The following is a 19657-nucleotide window of genomic DNA, read 5'->3' on the forward strand; positions in this document are numbered from 1 at the left end:
GGTGGTGGGAGCAGATGCGAGTGGAGAGGCAGTGCCATTGCTGCTCAGATGGTGTCCTTGAGACTATCCCGCACTGCCTATGGAGTTGTCGTAACGCAGCGAGGATGTGGATGAGAGTCCTTAGGATCATGACACGTATGCAGAGTCTTCACAGAGATTACACCTGGGATGGTGGCTTGGTTGACAAAGGGAGGACACGCGTTTCAGATTGATGAGATCTCCCCAGCCTCTACCGGATACAGGGGTAAAGCATTCAGAGGATTGCACTCCACGAGGCAGTCCCCCTTGACACCCTAGGTCCTCCTCCTCCTAGGAAGGACAGTGTTTGGGAGGTGGTAGCCAGCATCACGGCTTGGAACATTTGGGTGGCTCGCTGCAGTCTTGTCATGGGAGAGCACCCGGTTCCACCCTCGGCTAGCTTAGTTGCCATCTGGCAGGATATCATTTACACTCTATGGTCCACTTGGGAGCGTGGGACTCCAGGCTCCAGGGTGACTATTGAGAGGTGTGCTCGTTTCTACAAGGCTTGGCCTACAGGTGTTTTCCACATCTTCACTCCGCAAGGGATTCGCTGGCTGTATAGTCCCCCCACTTGGCTGTTAGGCCCAGTTCCAGAGATCCCCTAGGCAGTGAGCTTGGCTTCTCTGGAACAGGCCGGTTTGCTTTCTTTCAGCCTTTTCCTGTTTTTCATTCTCAACACCTTCGGGGCTGTTTTCTTGTATGAAATCTTTCAAGCATTAATAGAAGGTTCCTTTCTTTGAAAAAAAAGAAAAAAGAAAAAGAAAGAACCTCCATAGCAAATGAAGTAAAAAAATTTGTGGTAGCATTATCAAAGTAATAGGAAGATAAAGATTGGATCTTCTAAAGTCCAACATCTATCACTTGGTAATGTAGTCAATTTTGAGATTCTTTGCCTGGAGTAGTACTCCAAAAAGAATGTTATGGTTATGTGTTTTAGTCCTTATAGTCTTTGTAAATCACCTCTGGTCACCATATGATGTAGGCCATGTGATATGTCTTTGCCTTTATCGTACCTCTTGCAGACATGAGAAACTAGGTCCACACAAAGGTCTAAGATTATAATCCTTGTACATGCAAGAGAGAGAACCATTTGGGGGGCTTTTATCCCAGTTTGTAAACCTTGACCCTTGGGCACCTTTGCTAGCATGAGATCCTAGCCATAGATTTATCCTTGATCACCATGAGATAGCATGTGAAAGTATGTGACTAGCTGATTGGCATGCACTTCTCTGGCCAGGCCACATCCTCTCTTCCCATACTCTTGTGAGGCATTTAGGGTATCCCATTGGCTGGAATATTACCCCTCAACAACAGCTCAAATGGGTGCTTCAAAAGATCAACAAGAAGCTGGAATACTGGCATTTGTCCACTTGGCCTCTACATGTTCGACTTCGAATAGTACAGTCTATCATTATGGCATACGTGCAATTTTATTTGCCTCTTCTTCCCTAGTCTTTTAAGCATTTGGCTTCCTATATGTCCCAGGCTATGGAGATATTTTGGAAAAGCAAATCTCACAAAAAGGCTTTGCGACTACTTCCCATGCAGTCTATTTGTTCTCCTAAGACTCATGGGGGGCTGAATATTCTCAATCTTCAATTTCATATGTTGGCAAGAAAGAGCACTATGATTGCTGATTTTTTTCATCAAAAACAGCCATGGGCTATTATGTTAGCAGCTATGTGTGGAAACATGACGTCCCATGCATATGGGCATTGGATTACAGATCACTGGGAAGCAGTCATGACCACATTTCAGGGGAAAATTCCTGGGGCTCCTGTTTCTACTGCTTTTATTCATGATTGGAAGAGAATTCTCTCTTATGCTAAATGGACAGGTGCTTCTTCCCATCATGGTAATTCTTTTCGCTTGGAAAGCATCCATTGGAGCAAGGTGTTTGAATCGCCTCTCGCTTTACAGGCACCTATTAAAGCATATAATCTTATGAAATTGGGCATAAGATTTGTCGGAGATGTTGTGGATCAACATGGTTATGTGCTTTCATTTCCACAAGCTTGCAGGACATTCCCCTTGGGTCTGCATCATAGGCCCATTTGGAGAATACTTACAACTATGTTGCAGCCATTTGTTCCTGTTCCTCCACTGTTTGTACATGACAAATTACTGGACTGGAATCTGACTTCCTTATCTCCTGCTACCTGTTCGCTTTCAATGCATAATCTGGCCTCCTCGATGGTCTACAGATTTCTTCTTCCACCGCGATGGATTGATAAGCATGCCAACACTCTTTGGAATTTGGATAGGCCTTTATCTTGGTGGCAATCACGACTCAAGAAAATTTGGAAAGCCAAATTGCCATTGAAACAGAGGCTTTTCTTTTGGAGATGTATAGTGGGAGCTTTTTCCATTGGGGTGAAATTGGCAGCACGTCGCATTGCTTCCCCTTCCTGCCCCCGTTGCTCTCATCACCGTGAGATAGTTTCCCATTTGTTATGGTCTTGCCCGCACTCTCGGATATTGATCACTCATGTCTCTCATTTGCTGCGGCTTCGGTTTCCCTCTATCAGATTCGGGAAACTCTTCTGGATGTTTGGATGCTTCTCATCTCAGATGTCTCCATTCCTCCTTTTCTTTCACTGGACTCGTTTTTGGGTAGGATGGGACAACAGTTTCCTCAGGCATATGCTTTCTTCAGAATGTCCCTCAAGCAATCTTTACATGATAGTTATGCTGCGAGGGACTTGGATGCTACTAGCCTTGAACTGTTTTCTGACTGTTTTTGAGTTCTTCCATTAGGCTCTCTTTTGGAGTCTAATATCATGTACATTGATCTCATGTTAATAATATAGTTACTGGTTTCACCAAAAAAAAAAAGTGTGTGTGTATAGAGAAGCACACTTAGTGCTATGGACCATGACACAGGTGGTGATGTAGTACAACGCCCCATCTTGGGGAGGTGCCTCTATGATGTAGGAGTTATCTCCTTTGATGTAGGAGATGTGCCTATGATTAAGGCCACCCTCTCTCTCATTCTAAAAAAGAGAGTCTTCCCTCTTAAATGAATGGAACATACTCTTCTGGCTTATTTGTGTTCTCACTTCCTCTTGCCATGATGGATCTTTTCTCTCCCACTCTCCAACACACATTGACTCAAACATTTCTGATTTGGCAAAATATGGAGTCTTTTCTTCCCAATTGCATAGATTTTCATGGCTTTGTAGAACTAAGGAGTCTTTTATCGCTCAATGTAGTAATTTGATCACTTTACTAGAGGTATTGAACATAAGCTGAAAACAAAAAGCGGGGAGCTGAAGAGCCTGTTTTTCTTTTAGTTTCAAAGGATAGTTTGATTGAGTATGCATGTGCTTTTTTAGGTAGGAATGTAATTTTGCATCTTTGTAGGAAGTAGTACATAAGTGTAATGGGTTCATTTATTTTTAAATGTTTTATATAATTCATTCATTTGTAAATTCTTTCTTTCTTTCCTGTATGAGAGAGAGAGAGAAGAAGAAGAAGAAGAAGAAGAAGAATATATTATCGTCCTCTGAAGACCAAAACCGGCCTATGGGACCTGAGCAATACAATATCACAAGTACATGAAAGCTCCTCCCGAAGATGGGAGGGTGGAAAGAGAAACCACCTTCTAGGATTCAGGTGGATTCCTATGCTTGAAGAGCTTATACACAAAAGTTCCTAAAGCTGAAGGTGACCCTTTATGCAGCAAATCAGCCAGTTTGTTATGTCCCTCAAGGAGGTGATTGAACTCTTCCCTAATGTGTGCATAGTGAGGGCATATCATTACCATGTGTTCTTCTGTTTCAACCATACCTTGATCACATAGTTGGCATATTCTACTCTCCCTTGGCATCTTTTTCCATCCCCCTGTTTCTATTTGCAGCTGGTGTGATCGGGTGCGAAGTGAGGCTAAAGCCCTCCGTTTATGCACTGCTATAGGTGTACATATGTACTTCTGCGTTGTTGTCTCCCTTCCTGTATAAATTGACCAATATTCGGGGTTGATATATGTGCGATAGTACTCAAATTTATCTTTGTTTTCTGCTGTTTGCCATTTCCTGTGTAGTGCATTCAGCAGGTCATAATGAAAAGCCTCTTCATCAATCTCCTTTGAAGAGTAGTTTAAATACTCTTCTACTTCCCACTTCTTGAACCATTTTTTTAGGTCCTGTGCCCATCCGGATGTCAAAATCTTGCCCTTGTTTGTCTTTTGAAGCTTCTGACTTTCATTCCATGCTCTCTTTGGTAGCCTTTCATTATCCATGCACTTGACCTTTGTGATGTATCTGAGTACTCTCTTCAGAGCATGTAGCTCTATGGGTATACATCCTGTCTCTAGGAGTAACAAAGAGTATGGTGTAGTAGCCTTGATGCCCAGGTGCCTCCTAATGAAAGACTTTTGCATTTTCTCTATCTCATTCCACGTTGATGGAGATATACTCCCACCCCATACCTCTACTCCGTAGAGTACTGTCTGTATCACATATGCCCCAAAGATCATATTTCGTACTTGCCACCTTCTCGTATTGCTATTGTTGCACTCATTTTCAAATTGGAAGTATTTTGCCCATCCTGCATCAAGTCTCCGTTGCACACAGCTGTTCCATCTATTATTGGCGGGGATTTCAATACCCAAGTATTTGAATGAGTGCACTGTCTCAATGGGTTGTCCTTTATATAAGATTTGGAGGGGGCTGCACAAAATATGAGTTTAGTTTTGTTGACATTAATAGCCATCCCACTCTCTGCACAAAATATGCTGAAGATATCCATCATTTTTTGCATCTTACTTTCACTATCAGTGAAAACAACCACATCATCTGCATAAAGAAGCAACCAAATCACGAGACCTGCTAGATGAGGGCTGTATAACTCATCTTTACATGCTTCTTCATTCACCAACTCCTCAAGTCTATCAATGCATAGGCCGAACAAAGTGGGTGAGAGCGGACATCCTTGTTTTACCCCCATATTACTATAGAACTCTTGTGACATCCCATCCTTACATTTTAGTTGACATTTTACTTTCTCATAAAGTCTAAAGACAGAAAACCTTATTTCCTCGGGCACCCCTATGCATTCCATTCTCTCCCATAGCACATCCCTAGGCACTGTATCAAATGCCTTCTTAAAGTCAATGAAACAACAGAAGAGTGGCTTCCCCTTGAGGCGGCTTTCCTCCATCAAAACTCGGAGAGTGACTAGGTGATCCACTGTACAGTGTTTTGGTCTGAAACCAGCTTGTCCCATTGCTCTTTTATTTTCTTTCTCTGCCCAAGCACTCAATTTTGCCTCTACTATTGTGCTATATAGTTTGGCTAGAGTGGAACATACCATAATTGTTCTGTAATTTGTTAATTGATTGCGGTCACCCCCTTTGTAGATTGGTTTGATCCAATTCTCTTGCCATTCTGTTGGGAAACCATGCATCAAAGCCTGATTTAGTGCCATTGCTATGTGCCTTTGCGTGTGCTCATTGGTCCACTTAATGAGTTCAGCCACTAGGTGTAGAGTGTCTGCTGCCTTTCCATTTACCATTTTCTTGAGGCCATCTTGTACATCTTTCAATGAGAAAAGACCCTGAGTATTACTGCTGAGAGGTATGCTCACCATGGGCCGAGCCTTGGGATGTGTGTAGAGCTGTTGAGCATATTCCAGCATCTGTGTTTCTGTAAAATCTCCCATAATGTCATTTGACCTTTGTTTAATTCCTTTCCATGCTCTTCTAGGATGTTTGATAAAATCAATTGCATCAGTCCATTCCTTGTTCACAATATGTGCACGTCTTTTTTTACGTGTAAGTGCATGGAGCTGTTTCTTAGCTGCTCTTTTCTCATCCCCCATTGGGATCCCCTTTAGTGCATTCCTAGCTGCCTTGCACTCAGCATCAAACCAAACATTGTATGGTAGCCCTTTCTTGCATTCTTTATTGCTCTTTTTGTACCCAAAACTGACTTGGCTGTAGTGAGAATAGCATTTTTCAATTCTGTCCACCCAATTTTCTGTTTTCCCAGCAGACACGTCTCTAGAGTTTCAGCGTACTCCACCTTCTTTGCCTCATTTATATGATAGTTGCATTCAACTGTTTTGCGCTCTTCTAAAGTTGCCTTGGCAAGTAATATATTAAGCTCCACATATAGTGGTGTGTGATCTGAATCAGGGGACTTTGAGCCAAGTGAGAAATTGTGAATGAGATGGCAAGCTTCCAAACCAGGGGTATTTGATTTTGGGAAAAGGGCTGTGCCATTCACCACCAACATGTGCATTCCATTCATCAATTGCTCCAATGCCCTACCATGTGCATTCACTTCCTTATCCTTTGAGCATCTACACCAAATGGGGTCAATGTCTATCTCATGTTCCTTGATGTATTCTTGCTGAGTGGGATAGTGAAACTGTAGATCTCCTATCCGTGCATTGAAATCACCAATGAGCAAAACATTTCCTTTTTTGTTGAACATAGCTATATCCAAGCACAGGTCTCCAAGTGGCTGGGTTGGGTCAACCTCATGTCTTTGGTAGAAGGGAGATTCTCTATGAGGAATGTAGCACCCTGCAATGTAAAGTGGTGAGTGCATTCCTTTTACCATGATCCATATGAAGCGTTTGTGGATGTCATCTTTGGCTATGGAAATCATGTCTTGTATATGTTCCTTGTATATGCATGCTACCCCTCCTTGCCCTCGTAGGCCAACTTGCTTTTGCCAGATGGAGTGCACCACGTATCCATTAATTTTAGGAATTCTGCATATGTCCCTTTCCCAAGTCTCTGCGAGAAAAATAATGTCTGCATCATGCATAACTTCATTCAATCCAGCCCCTTTATGCCAAGGGAAACCTCTACAATTCCAAAACATGATCTTCAACTTCTTTTGGGTTCCATAGGCCGCGTGTTCCTAGAGGGCCTGTTCAGCTCCTTGCTCTTTTTTTTTGATTCGGGCCTCATACATACGTCTCCTTTCTTCTTGCTGCTTGGGGGTGCGGTCTTCTGTCACGTAGAAAGATGTTCCCTTTAAGTAAATCTTGCTGCTGTCCAAAATGATTTCTCTCTTGCGCGGGTCAAGCATGGTGCAAACAATTGCTCGCTGACTCGAATTTTCATCTCTCTTTCTCCCTACTCTGTGTGCCCCAAAGACCACAACCTCTTGCATGGCAAAGTGCTCCACAAAAAAGTCCCCTACATCCTTTGCAAGTGAGAGGGGTGTTTCCTTTTCTTTTTCTACTAGACCTCGTATGACAATGTTCTGTGATCTTTTTTCTCTCTCTCTATACTCATCAACATCTATTTTATCTTCTGATTTTTCCCCCTTGTCTAGATGTGCACCTGGCGAGGCATGTCCATTTACTATATTTGCCCATGTCACTAAGGTGTTTGTCTGTGGCTTGCATTCTATTTGAGGCTGTGGTGCCGTATTTTCTTTCATCTTTTCCAAAGTCTGTTCCAGCTCACATAATTTTTCCTCTTGACTGATATTTTTTTCCTCCAAACTGTTTATGGAGCTCTCTTGTATGGCCACCTTTTGCTCCAAATCTTTATTTCTGTACTGTAAGTGTTGGCACTTCAAAGAGAGTGCATGTATCTCTTGCTGTTGGCAATCCAATGTGCTTTGCAGAGCTGTTAGAAACGCCCAAATTCCAGATTCATTAGGAAAATTGTCTATTGTAGCTCCTTGCACTGACATGAGCGGGGCTGCTAAAATGTTTCCTTAAACAGGAATAAAAGGGACTGCTATGTCCATCTAAAATGGTGGGGGGTGGCTCATCTCCGACTGTCATTTGCAGAGTACCTGTTTTAGTTGGTGTTAGAGAAAAAGAGTTTTTCATACTTGTACTTCCTGCAGAGCTCTTCGTCATTGGAGTGGAGGCTGCTGCCAAACCACTCCTGTTGACTCTTTTGTTGAGAGTGTTGGACGCCAGGATGAAGACTGGCGACGCGCGCGATAGAAAACAGGTGCACCTGATATCACAACAGCATGCTATGTGCTGGAGCGTAAAGGGATCCTGACGGTCAACTGCGTTGGAGTTTTACCCCCCTTTCGGAGCTGATGGTGGCCTCAGATTTTTGATCTGAATTGAGCAACTACCTGGAACTTCTTTCGCGATCGCCGCGCGCGGCAAATAACAGGAGCCACCGGGTACACAGCAGGGCTAGAGATGGGGGACGCAGAAGGATCCTGACGGTCAACCGCGTTGGGGGTTTACCCCCCATTCGGAGCTGTTGGTGCAGTCCAAATCGCCATCAGAGAGAGAGAGAGAGAGAGAGAGATTTCCTGTTTTTTGGTTTATTTTGTTTCTTGATTTGCTTGTTTATTCTATTTAGTCTCCTTCTTCCTTTCTTCTTTAATTCTTGTTTTCTTTCTCTTTTGTTTATTTGACGTATTATAGTAAGCACTGGGTTTGCCCAAGAGACTCCACGGGTCTTTAGAAACCCATTATAGCTACTTATTCTTGGGCATTGATGACGACATACGTGTTGCTTTGCTTGCTAAGTATGTCTTTCTTCCTTTTATTTTCTGTGTAGGTTTTTGGACTTCAGAACAACAAAAATTTCTAAATTTGTATGATTGGATATATTCTAGCCATTCAAAGGTGTATATATAGTGAAGATGTTGCTCATGTGACGATTGAACCATTAAGTCATTTATCTGCCATTTCTGATCAGATTTTAAGCATTTTGTTGAAAACCTCCACATGCTTGTAAGTTAGCCTCAGCTTCCCCATTGCCTCCTACCCCCACATAGCTTTTGTCGCCTCTTCATTTCTGTTTGGGACTTTTCTTCATTACCCCTTGGACTTGGAATGATTTGTTTATTCCGTGTGTACATGAGTAGGACTCTCATTTGAGTCTGCTCCACTCATGGTAGCCCTGGTAAATCACCTACCTTTTGGGCTAGTAAATCGCTTACATCTAAGCTTCCCATCTCTTAGAAGATAACAGTCCCCACCCTCCACCTCCACAAAATCTTGCACACCCCATGTGCCTCCCCCGTGCTTAAGACCATTACTAATCCACCTTTCACTGTTTAGGCACCATAACCTATCATCCAATCTTCCACCCTTTAGACCTTGCACAATTCAGCCTGTCTTCTAGAATGTGTCATGAAGAGAGATAGGAGACTGTCAAAGTGGCCTAATGTATAAAGAATACAAAAGAAAACTGATAGGAGAGGAGAATTTAATGGAAATTTCCATAAGCTCATTGATGTAAAACTAATAGGAGTTGAGAATTGAATGGAGATTTCAGTAAGCTCATTGATGTTAGTACATATTGTACTTTGCACAAGTAATCAAGTAGAGTTTAATTGAGAAAAGGAAAGAGAGATAAGAACGAAGAGGGAAGAAAAACAGGTGAGAGAGGGGGCAATAACGACTAGGGTGATCATCGTAACAAATTTGTGCTGTCTAGGCAGTGCAAACCTGCATAAACATCACTAAAACAAAATGGAAACTTTTTTGTGAGCAGTGTTAGAGAAGCGACAAAGAAGAAGAGATCATTCTGTGTGGGAAAGGGGTTTATGGACTTCAGTTTGAAACAGCAAAATAACAGCTCAGAGCTTTACCAGCAAGTAAGTGGAACATGTACACGTAGCATTTTAGCAGGTGGAAAGAAGAAAATCGAGGGGGAAAAAGGGAGAAAAAGTGAGGACTGGAAAGGCTGGAGGAGCAAGAAGGAAGGGGATGGGGAAGAGAAGCAGCATGGTGTCTTTCATTTTTTTGGAGATGGTGTGACAAAAATGAGAGTTAGTGTGGCAGGATATCTGCAAGATTCTATAGAGTTGGCACTTTCAGGCTTCAGCAGAACTTTTACTGAATCCTAAAGTCAATCTTAGATCTGTAAGCTTGGTTTGTCATGAATACTAATCCAAGCAATGACCAAAAAAGTTGTCTTTTGTCTTTTTCATTACCTCTCCACTCTTTTGTTTGTTAATTTGTGAATACAGGTGCACTCTAACTGCTTGGAAATTGTTATGTGGATGAGCCAGAATTAAAGTCCCAATATGCATGCATATGTGTTTGCCCATTAACTGCATGGTTTTCCTTTTCAATAGAAAATTTTATCAACCACTTTTTGTGTTTGCGCAGAGAAAATTGTCAAAGGTTCCTTACATTTAAAAATTTTCTTAGCAGGGTCAAGGTGTTGAAGTTCTAGTGGCTGAACTTATGGACGTGGTTCTCATACAGGTATCCTGTGTGGGATTGAAATGTAGAAAAACTCTTACCCCATTTTTTACTAAGAAATGCAACATATCTAGAACCTTGTCCTGTTCCAAATTGCTTTTGTGTGTCTCTTAACTATCCTCAAGGAACAATGAGGTCTTCATATCAGTAATCTCAAGCAATGTTACGTGAGTTCTTTCTTGGCATCCCAACTCACAAAATATGTAGTTCTAGGTTCAGATTTATTCTTAATATTGTGCTTTGGAGCTTTCTATTTGTATTTGATAATACAGTTCCCATTGAGATCATGCCCTTTTTGTGATGTACGAATGTGGATTTTAAGGAAACATTGTATAAGTTGGATGCATGGAACAAGGTAGCAAGAGAAAAACTTAAGAGGGTTAAGCTCTAATCATTAAAAAATCCCACTAAAAAGCGAGGGCTCTGGTTGGAAGACCTCAAACATGTAGTGACCTTCGAGAAGCCTCTCCATGAAAGAAAACACAGCATGCAAGAAACTCAACACCCAAAGCTTTATCTAATCGTTCAGCAGTAATGCTGACAGTGCTCTCTTCTTCATAAATTCAAACACGAGAAGTATTGGCTCAGTAAAATACCGAAAAGTTCTTATATTTAAACTACTCAAAGACGGGAATGCCAATTCATGATAGGAGCCCCCACCCCCAAAAGCCAAATGGGGAAGAAAACTAACCGAAAGAATTAACACAATAAACTGCTGACAACACTGCCAACTAACAAAGAAATGACCAAACCAAGAGGACTCAAGACGTGCTAAAGAGCATACTCTCAAAGCGAACAAGCACAATAAGGTTGAAAATGCCCAGTCTTCATCCAAAACATCAGCAGCAGCGAATTCAGCTTTATCTTCCGAGGTTGAACTTCCACAATACAGGCTTTTCCCTTCAAGTTCCTTGCCTGCTCATGCCGCTGTCTTTTCTAGCAATGTTTCTCCACATGGCTTGGCTCACCACAGTACTCACTGAAGGAACATGGTGGAAAGAGGGAGAGAGAGAGGTTAGGCTGGGGAGAGAGGAAGTGATACTCAAAAGGAGACATAATGAAACGGAAATGAAATGACTAGAGCAATGAACAAAAATGAGAGTACTCACATGTAGACCAAAGAGCTTGTAGCTTGATACTTGATTGATTTGACACTAGACAAGTATAGCTCTTATATAAGAGCACATACACATATGAATACCTATGCATATGGGATATCTCCCAATATGACACGTGGCATCCATAGGACAACTAGACTAGAACTCACACTAGAACACACATTTTTGACTCACTTTGGCTTCATATTCCTACACCCCCCCATGAAGGCAAGGTGAGAGACTACTGGAATGGAACCAAGAACAGAACATGACAATGACGGTCTAAGGTGAGGGACTATTGGAATGGAACCAAGAACAGAACATGAAAATGACAGTCATCAAACTGTGCACCCTATGTAACTCAGATAAAGTCTGAGCGTGTTTAGAGTTTGATCCAAGCACTCTCATGGCTTGATGAGCATCTTCGACACATCATCGACGAGCAAGATGTGCACACTTTTGTGCGGCAGCTACTTCGGGCACATGGGTTCTCTACCCTTGCTATGCATAAAATGAATGAAATATTTTTTTTTTCGAAAAAACAGTGCTGATTATATTACTTCGAGAAAACAAGAATACATGGGGTCAGTTTTGCAGCTGACGGGGCTACGTTCACAAATCGGACGCAGCCCTAAGAGGAATCAAAAGCTCTCTCTCACGGAGGGATCAGGCGGGTGTGAATAAACAGCCAGAGAGGCAGTGAGTAGCGCCACTGAAGGCCCTGAGATGTATGCTCGAAGAAGAGGCCCTGCGTGTCCCAATCTCGGAGGAAACGTCTCCGCTTCTCCCAGCCGGCCCGGGAGTCCCCCTGGATCTGGTCCCACTGACCTCTGAGTGTGTGGATAATCTCGCTCCAAAATGAATGAAGGCATAGCGGGTGCATAGCGAAGGCTTCAGAAGTAACACAAGACTCAGATTAGACGATCTACATGGGTGATGACTAATTCATCAATGCACTATACGAATCGCATCTTCAAGGATCATCTGCTCCATGCCCTCCAAGAATCCAATTGCTTGCCTTGCGCACACGTCTAGCTTATATGGTGCATGTTTTTTTAAATTACTAGCTTCCTGTATGTGAGCAGAAATATACTTTATTTAGCCTACTCTTGCCGTTTCCTATTAACTCAAGTGGCGTTTCAGAAATGTTTCAAAACTACCACGTTTCCTGCATGGAAACGTTTCGTACAACATAGATTTGGGACTGCAAATGCTCCTTCACAAGAGGTTCTTGCAGCATGGACTCAATTATTGCAGCACGTTTCTCCCTTTGTCTCTACTATCAGGCTTTCGAGCTGGAAAGTCCTTTCACTGAAACATAATTATTGGATGCGGTAAAATCCCAAGGTAGATGAAAATCTCAAGGATGGGATGGTCTTACAGTTGAATTCTTTCTTGCATACTGGGATATCCTCAAGTCAACTTTGCTGCATATGATCAACTATGCATGGGAAAAGCAGTACATGTTGGATTCATGAAAAAAAGGGACAAGATCGTCACTAAAATGGTGGTGGATTTCATTAGAGGGTATTTACGTGATGGCCTTCATGTGGCGCAATATGGTTTGTTCCTCACAGGCAGATTAGTGATAATATTGCAACGCCTACATTGGAATAGAATATGCCAAATATACTCCGTAGGATGTTTTGCTACTGCAAGTTGACATTGCCAAGGTATTTGACACAGTCCAGTGGGATTTCATTTCACAGACTATGCATGCATTGGGCTTTGGGCATAAATTACAGCATATTATTTATTGGCTTTATAGTGACAGCAAAGCTGCTTGCATACTGTCTGGAGATATTTCTGAAGCATGGATCCTTCGCTGTTCGGTCCGTCAGGGCTGTCCTTTTAATGCACTCCTATATGCCATAGCCACACATCCCATGCTTCAGTACATGGATCATCTCATAGCATCTGACGTGCTTCATGGTTTGGAAAGTCAAGGGAGCAGTACTTTGATTGCTCAAGCTTATGCAGATGATTCATTTTTTACTCCTCAGAATATAGAGTAGAATATATATTGCTTGATGCAGGCTTTATCTTTGTATGGGTTGGCGGCTGGTCTTCATGTGATTTTTCAGAAATCTAAGCTATTGCCATTGCATTCAAAAGAGTGGCATACTCTTTTATGGCCGGGCGAAATTGTTCCACCCAATCAGATGGTTCATCATTTGGGTTATCCTTTGGGTTTGTCGATTACTTGTCGCCAACAAGTTGACTAGATATTAGCAAAACTGGAAAAAAAACTTGAATATTGGAAGCTGGCAACATGGCCTCTACATGTCAGGTTATGAATTGTTCAATCAATTCTGGTGGCTTATGTTCAGTTTTACTTGTCTCTAATAATGTTCAACAAGGCAGTACTTTCTTCTTTTATGTCCACCGTTCTGAAAACTTTTTGGCGTTCAAAACATGGCAAGAAGAGTTTGAGATTACTCTCGCTACAGCATCTCTGTTCGCCAAAAATGCACGGGGGGTTGAATATCCTTAACATTCAAGTGCATATTCTTGCCCACAAGGGGAAAATGATGCTGCAGTTCTTGCAGGGGTCTCAGCCTTGGGCTGCTATGACACACCATTTGCTTTTACAGCTCACCACTCCTGCTTTTGGATATTGGCAGCCTACACAATGCGATTTCATTTTGGGTTGTGTTGATGGCAAGATCAAAGGTTGTCTCTTGGTCTCTCTCATATGTTACTGGATTGGAAGCATGTCCTCTTTCATTTGGAATAGCATGGTCGGGATTCTTTGTAGACAAACTCTCTTAGAGCAGAGAGCATACATTGGTCAAAGGCTTTTTCCCCTCCATTGGCAGTGTAGGAGCCTAGACGCTCATATTTCCTTAGCTTGAAGGGGATCCACTCAGTTGTTGCAGATGATGGGATTCCCCTTTCTTTTCCTTTGGCTGCTGCAAACTTTGGTCTTGGTATGCATTACAGATTCATGTGGCAAACTATTACTGGAATGCTTTAGCGTTTTCAACCCATTCCGCCTTTAGAGCTTGAGGACCGTCTTCAGGACTGGACACTTTCTTCTCCAGGCTCATCTTGTCGCCCTTTGAGGTTGTCACATATTACTATCTCTTCTTTATATAAAGTGCTTTTGCCTCCACCATGGGTTTCTCACAAGGCTAATTAGCTTTGGCAAATGAATCGCACTGCCAAGTGGTGGCGGAAGAGATTGAGATAGATTTGGAATTCAAAAATTCCACTCCAACAATAGGTCTTCTTGTGGCGAGTTTTGTTGGGAGTTCTTCCATCTGAGCAACTTTTGGCAGGCAGGAATATTGCTCCGGCTGTTTGTCGCAAATGTTTGGCTCCACGAGAGTCTGTGCCTTATCTCCTTTGGCATTGCTCCCATACTCGTGATTTTTAAAGCTTCCTTGGGCAGCGTTTACGAGCTCGCTTTCCAAATGCTATCTTTGGAAAGTTCTTCTGGATCTTTGGGATACACCCACCTAGACTAGATTTTGATCTGTTTTTTGTTTGGGTTCGCTACTAAGCTATGATAGAGATGGCGACCGGTACCGGAGACATACGGGAGGCCTCCGACATCTTGGTGCCATCTTGTGGTTTGTGTATTTTCCAATGCCTTGTGAGGTATCTTGCTAGCATCCATTTTCTCAACTTTGTTGAGGTAGGCCATGTATTGGGATAATGTCTCCCCTTCAAGAGGTATCATACCCGTCTCAGCCAGTAAGATGGGGTGGTAAGAGGAGCGTGAAAATGAGGACATTGAAAAGGTAATCACGCATGTCTTCCAAAAGACCATGCACATATCTGCAACAACATGGCAAAATGAATCGAGAGTGAGAAGAAAAGGAGAAAAACCACGACAAATAATAGTCGAGTTCCAAGACGCACCATCCGGCCTCAAAGTACTAAATCACAAGCATCATCCTAAGGGACACTCCATGTGGATAAACAAAGACCTTACAAGGAATCAATACACTCAAAAACTCAAGGAGTTTGAGGTCATTAGGAACGCAAAAAGGAAGGAAAGAATGCCTATGTGAAGGATGGGAAAGCTGTCAGGAAAAGGGGGAGAGAAGCATAAATAGGGATTCAAGACCCTTAGGATCAAAGTATGGAATGTGGGAGGCTGGACTTTAGACAATGTCATAGCATTGAAAGATGAAATGGCAGAATACATATACTCATAGTCTTGGAATCATGGGAGAATGAATCACTAAAAATTAAGGGATTTATGAAAATTTCAATATGGAATACAAAACCACACATAGGAGGGAGAGGATTTGGTGGGATAGTATGCTACATCAGAATGAAATTGAAAAAAACAGCAAAGGTGATAAAAGAAGACCCAAATAAGCAATCTATGTAGGTGGAAATACGAGCAAAAGTCTAAAGAGGCAATGTCAAGCTGGCAGCATGTTACTTTGCACCCCAAAAATCACCAATCTAAATACACAGTAGTCATCCATCCCAAGAAGGCCCTTTTATGCATTTGGTTTTCTAAAGAGCATGCATTTATCTTGGCAGGGGACTTTAATGCGAGAACGGGTTCAATGCAAGGCATCATTACAATACAAAGAAGAGACCCCATATGGACGGAATAAATAGAAGAAAATGACGAAGAAAGAAAGCATTCAAAAACAACATCAAGGGATGCTAGGGTATTGGAGTATGTACCTCGCATGCGGGCTCATGATCACATAGTCAATTACACTTGATCCTTGAGGAGTTTTGCAAGTGTATCCCTCCGTTTCTTTGAAATATGAAGTGCCATTGCAAATTTGCAATCCAAAAAGCATCCCACATAGGGTGAGGAGGTGCCTCCCCATTTGGGTGATTTCCTCACGATTGAAGGGGAGACTCTCGAGTCCGACCATAGAGCAATGTCCCTAGGAATCATAGGGACAAGAATGTTGTCAAAAAACAGAGAATTACCGTGCAAACGAGGCTGAGAGTGGATGACAAAAAGACCCATCTTTATGAAGGGAAATGGAGACAGCACTATCACAAGGTCAAATGCCATATATTTGGCATGAAATGAACAATAACATAGCAGATTTCTTACAGATAACAGCCCAAAAATTCTTTGTTAAAAGCAAAGCAAGTGAGCATTGAAATGCCATGCAATCACTTGTATGACCGGGATTGTAAAAATGCAAATAGGACTTGGAAAACAACAGAGACAGTAGAGAAAGAGGGAAAAGCCCGAGCATACAAACAGTGGTGAGAAACAAGATTATTTCTTAAAAGAAAGCATATTGAAAGTTTTGAGGAGCTGAAACAAAATTTTCCAGAATTGCATGGCAATAAACCTTAGGAGAGGAAAGCAACATGGGAAGACATGATATAGTTCATCATTGACCTCTATGAAAGGTAGGGCGAAGAGAAAGGAAATCATGACTTTTCCATCAAATCAGCAAACAATATCAAAATGGAGGGGGACACAAGGAAAGGGCTGAACAAGTCAGGAAATGGAAAACCTCCAAATACACAAGGACTAGTAAAAGAGATGCTCGCATGAAGGGGAGAGAAGACAAAATTACCAACATGGCCCAGAGAGGAAGGGTTTCCTTCAAAATGGCAACTCATCAGAATTGTACCGATTCGCAAGGGAGGAGACAGCAAGATGACAAAAAACTATTGCACTATCATGTTAAACAACCTAATGGCCAGGCTGTATGGCACTATAGAAAATCAGCAAATGGGTGGAGACACAGGGGGTAAGGGCACCATCCCCTAGGCAAGGTTTTTTTTTTTGCGCAAAAAGTAGTGCTAGTTATATTACTTGAAAGCGAGAGTACAAGAAGGCCTGAAGGCCAGCGGGCTGTAATCACAAAACGGATTCAGCCCGAGAAGTCAAAAATCTAAATACAAGCCTCCTAGGGCATAATCATCGGAGAGTGGACAAACAGCCACGGTGGAGGGGCGTAATGCCACTGAAGACTCTGAGTGGAGTGCTGGAAGAATAGCTCCCGGTGGTCCCAGTCGCGAAGGAAACGTCGTCTCTTTTCCTTCCCTGCCCGGGATTCTCCCTGAATCTGATCCCACTGACCCTTGAGCGTGTGAATGATCGTGCTCCAGATATCTGTGAGGGTCTGGGTGGTAGAAGAAGTCTGAGCTCCTACAGTCTGCGCGCATGTGGAAGTCCAGATATGCCAGCCTGTGATGCTCCCTATGATCTCCCAAACTAGATGCCGAGGCGTCGCTCCTGCATCTGTCTCTGTCAAATGCCACGGGAAGCTGTCCATGTATGCCCAAGTGGCCTGCGTGATGAAAAAGACGGGATCCTTTCTAGAGAACTCATAGGCCAAGTGATGTCCCGGCTCAGTGCTGCACCAGCACAAACAGCTCCCCAAGTGATCGGTCCTAGCTCGGGTGTAGCCCTAGCTAAGATCCCCATGATTCCCTTCCAAACCGTCTGCGCGTGTGAGCAGCTCCAAAGGCAATGCTTCAGGGACTCCTCCTGAAGACACATCTGACAATGCCCCTCCTGCCCCATCTCTCTTTGCCAGCTACCAACTGGAAGCCCCTTGTGTGCCACCATCCAAAGGAAGTAGGAGATCTTCCTCGGACGCCAACTGGCCCAAAGAGTCTTCCAGAAGGTGCGAAGAAAGACCAAGGATATCCCCTGGGCATACCACCTATGTGCCTGTGTGGGTAGCCCACGCTGGAGAGCCCCAAGAGCACGCCGGCCCGTGCGTGTACTGTAAGAAAAGAAGGGGGTAGGGTTCTCTGAGGTCTCCGACGGTGGCCAAAGCCACTCCCCTGGGTCCCACTCCACCTCTGACAAGGAACGGCCCTCCCATATCCAGAGTCTCCAATCCTGGTCCTGCATAATCAGGGGGTCTATATGCCAAGTCTTCCCTTGCAGCCCTACAATGCGAAGGCGCTGCCAGGGAAGCTGGGGGTCGATCACGGCCTCTCTGCTCTGTAGGCGACTGTCATCAGTGATGGAGAAGAAATGTACCGAAGAATCCGAGAAGAGGCCTGCCACCACCAAAGGAATGCCTCGTGGAGTGAACTGTCCTAGCCACCTCTCATCTCCCGGGAAGAGCTGTCCCCGGTGCCTACGGGAATCCTCCAGCATGCAGGGATGGCAGCATCAATCTCCGCTCGTCGAGCCTGGATCCCACGTGCCGTACCTACTGCTGCTGCCAGCTCGCCTGGGCTCATCCTAGCATCAATCTGCGAGAAGATGGGGTCTAATGAACAGTAGTTGTCGATGGTTGCCAATGTTTGTATCCAGTTATTTACATTGCTTTGTGAATCGCCCGCTAGGGCATGCTGTTGCAAGGGAGCTGATTTGCTTGAGATTGTCATTGAAGATGTGTCATCCAATGCTCTAGGCACAATTGGTTTTATAGCTCCTATCCCCACATTCACCTTGATTGCGGTGTCACAATTCTGGATTGTCAGTCTATCAGTTCCCCTGTCATGAAGGACTGATGCTTCCTGTAACCAAGGATGTCCCAGTAAGATTTGATAGGATTTTTTTGGGAGATCCAAGATTGTGAATTGAAGGGAAAAGCGGACTCCTGCGACCTTTTATGCAAATCAAGTACCTCCCAACACATATCAAGCACCAATCAAGTGCTACGGTTGTGGAGAAAATCATCGGATCGTAGAGTGCCCTCATCGTGGTAGCCTCGCTACTTTCCAACCACTCTGTAGAGATTGTGGCATAGGACATGCCTGTATGGATTGTCCCATGAAAAATAAAATCCCACAACAAACAGAGATTAAGCCTGACATCCCAATTGGCATCATTGAGGTGGACCATCAAAGTTAGGGTCCTCGGCAAGTGTAATATCACAACCTATAAATGTAATTACACGCCAACAGAAAGAGGCCACCAAGGACCCTAACATTCCAATCCAACAAAGCGACTTCTTCAAAAGAAAGCACAAGTGCCTCCACCTTCGCCAAGCAATGAGCAACCGAGCTCATCCACATCAACTCCCAAGCCTCCAATAAAACAAGCTCCATACCCAAATGCAGAGGTGGAGAAGGCTTGTTTTCAGGCACTTCAACAATGGTTACAAAAGGAGCAAGCTCAATTTGAGGTTGAGAAACAAGCTCAAATTGAGGCTGAGAAACAAGCTCAAGACCCAATCCATGACTTGGCCCCACAAAGTATTGATACTGTACTCGAGCCTCTGTTCCAACAACAGACTCCACAAATAATGTACTGCCACGTCAACTTGAAGGAGCCGCACTCTCTAGCATCCTCCTAAGTTGCCCTATGTCAATTCCCATCGGAATCCTCCTAGGGAATTGTCCCAATCTCTGGGAGAGTTTTGAAGGATGAATTGAACTCATCAATCCTCCTCCACCTATGAACGACATTGAAGATATCCCTGTGCGGATGGGTGAGAGAGCTGACATACGCAACATTACTGTGCCTTTGA

General features: G+C 43.4%; 1 protein-coding gene across 1 annotated transcript in view; it reads left to right on the top strand.

Annotated features, from left to right (window-relative positions):
• Window positions 1-7741: 7741 nt before the first annotated feature.
• LOC147898857 (uncharacterized) overlaps window positions 7742-19657 on the top strand; it is a 59829-nt gene continuing 47913 nt past the window's right edge. The window contains exons 1-2 of the mRNA XM_087379240.1: window positions 7742-7948; window positions 10126-10179. Of these exons, the coding sequence (XP_087235366.1) occupies window positions 7742-7948; window positions 10126-10179 (261 nt within the window). The remainder of the gene's footprint in view (window positions 7949-10125; window positions 10180-19657) is intronic.

The sequence above is a fragment of the Dipteris shenzhenensis genome, chromosome 9, assembly GCF_047967505.1.
Source record: "Dipteris shenzhenensis isolate YYH24624 ecotype China chromosome 9, Dip_SZ_1.0, whole genome shotgun sequence".
In the NCBI taxonomy this organism is placed as follows: domain Eukaryota; kingdom Viridiplantae; phylum Streptophyta; class Polypodiopsida; order Gleicheniales; family Dipteridaceae; genus Dipteris; species Dipteris shenzhenensis.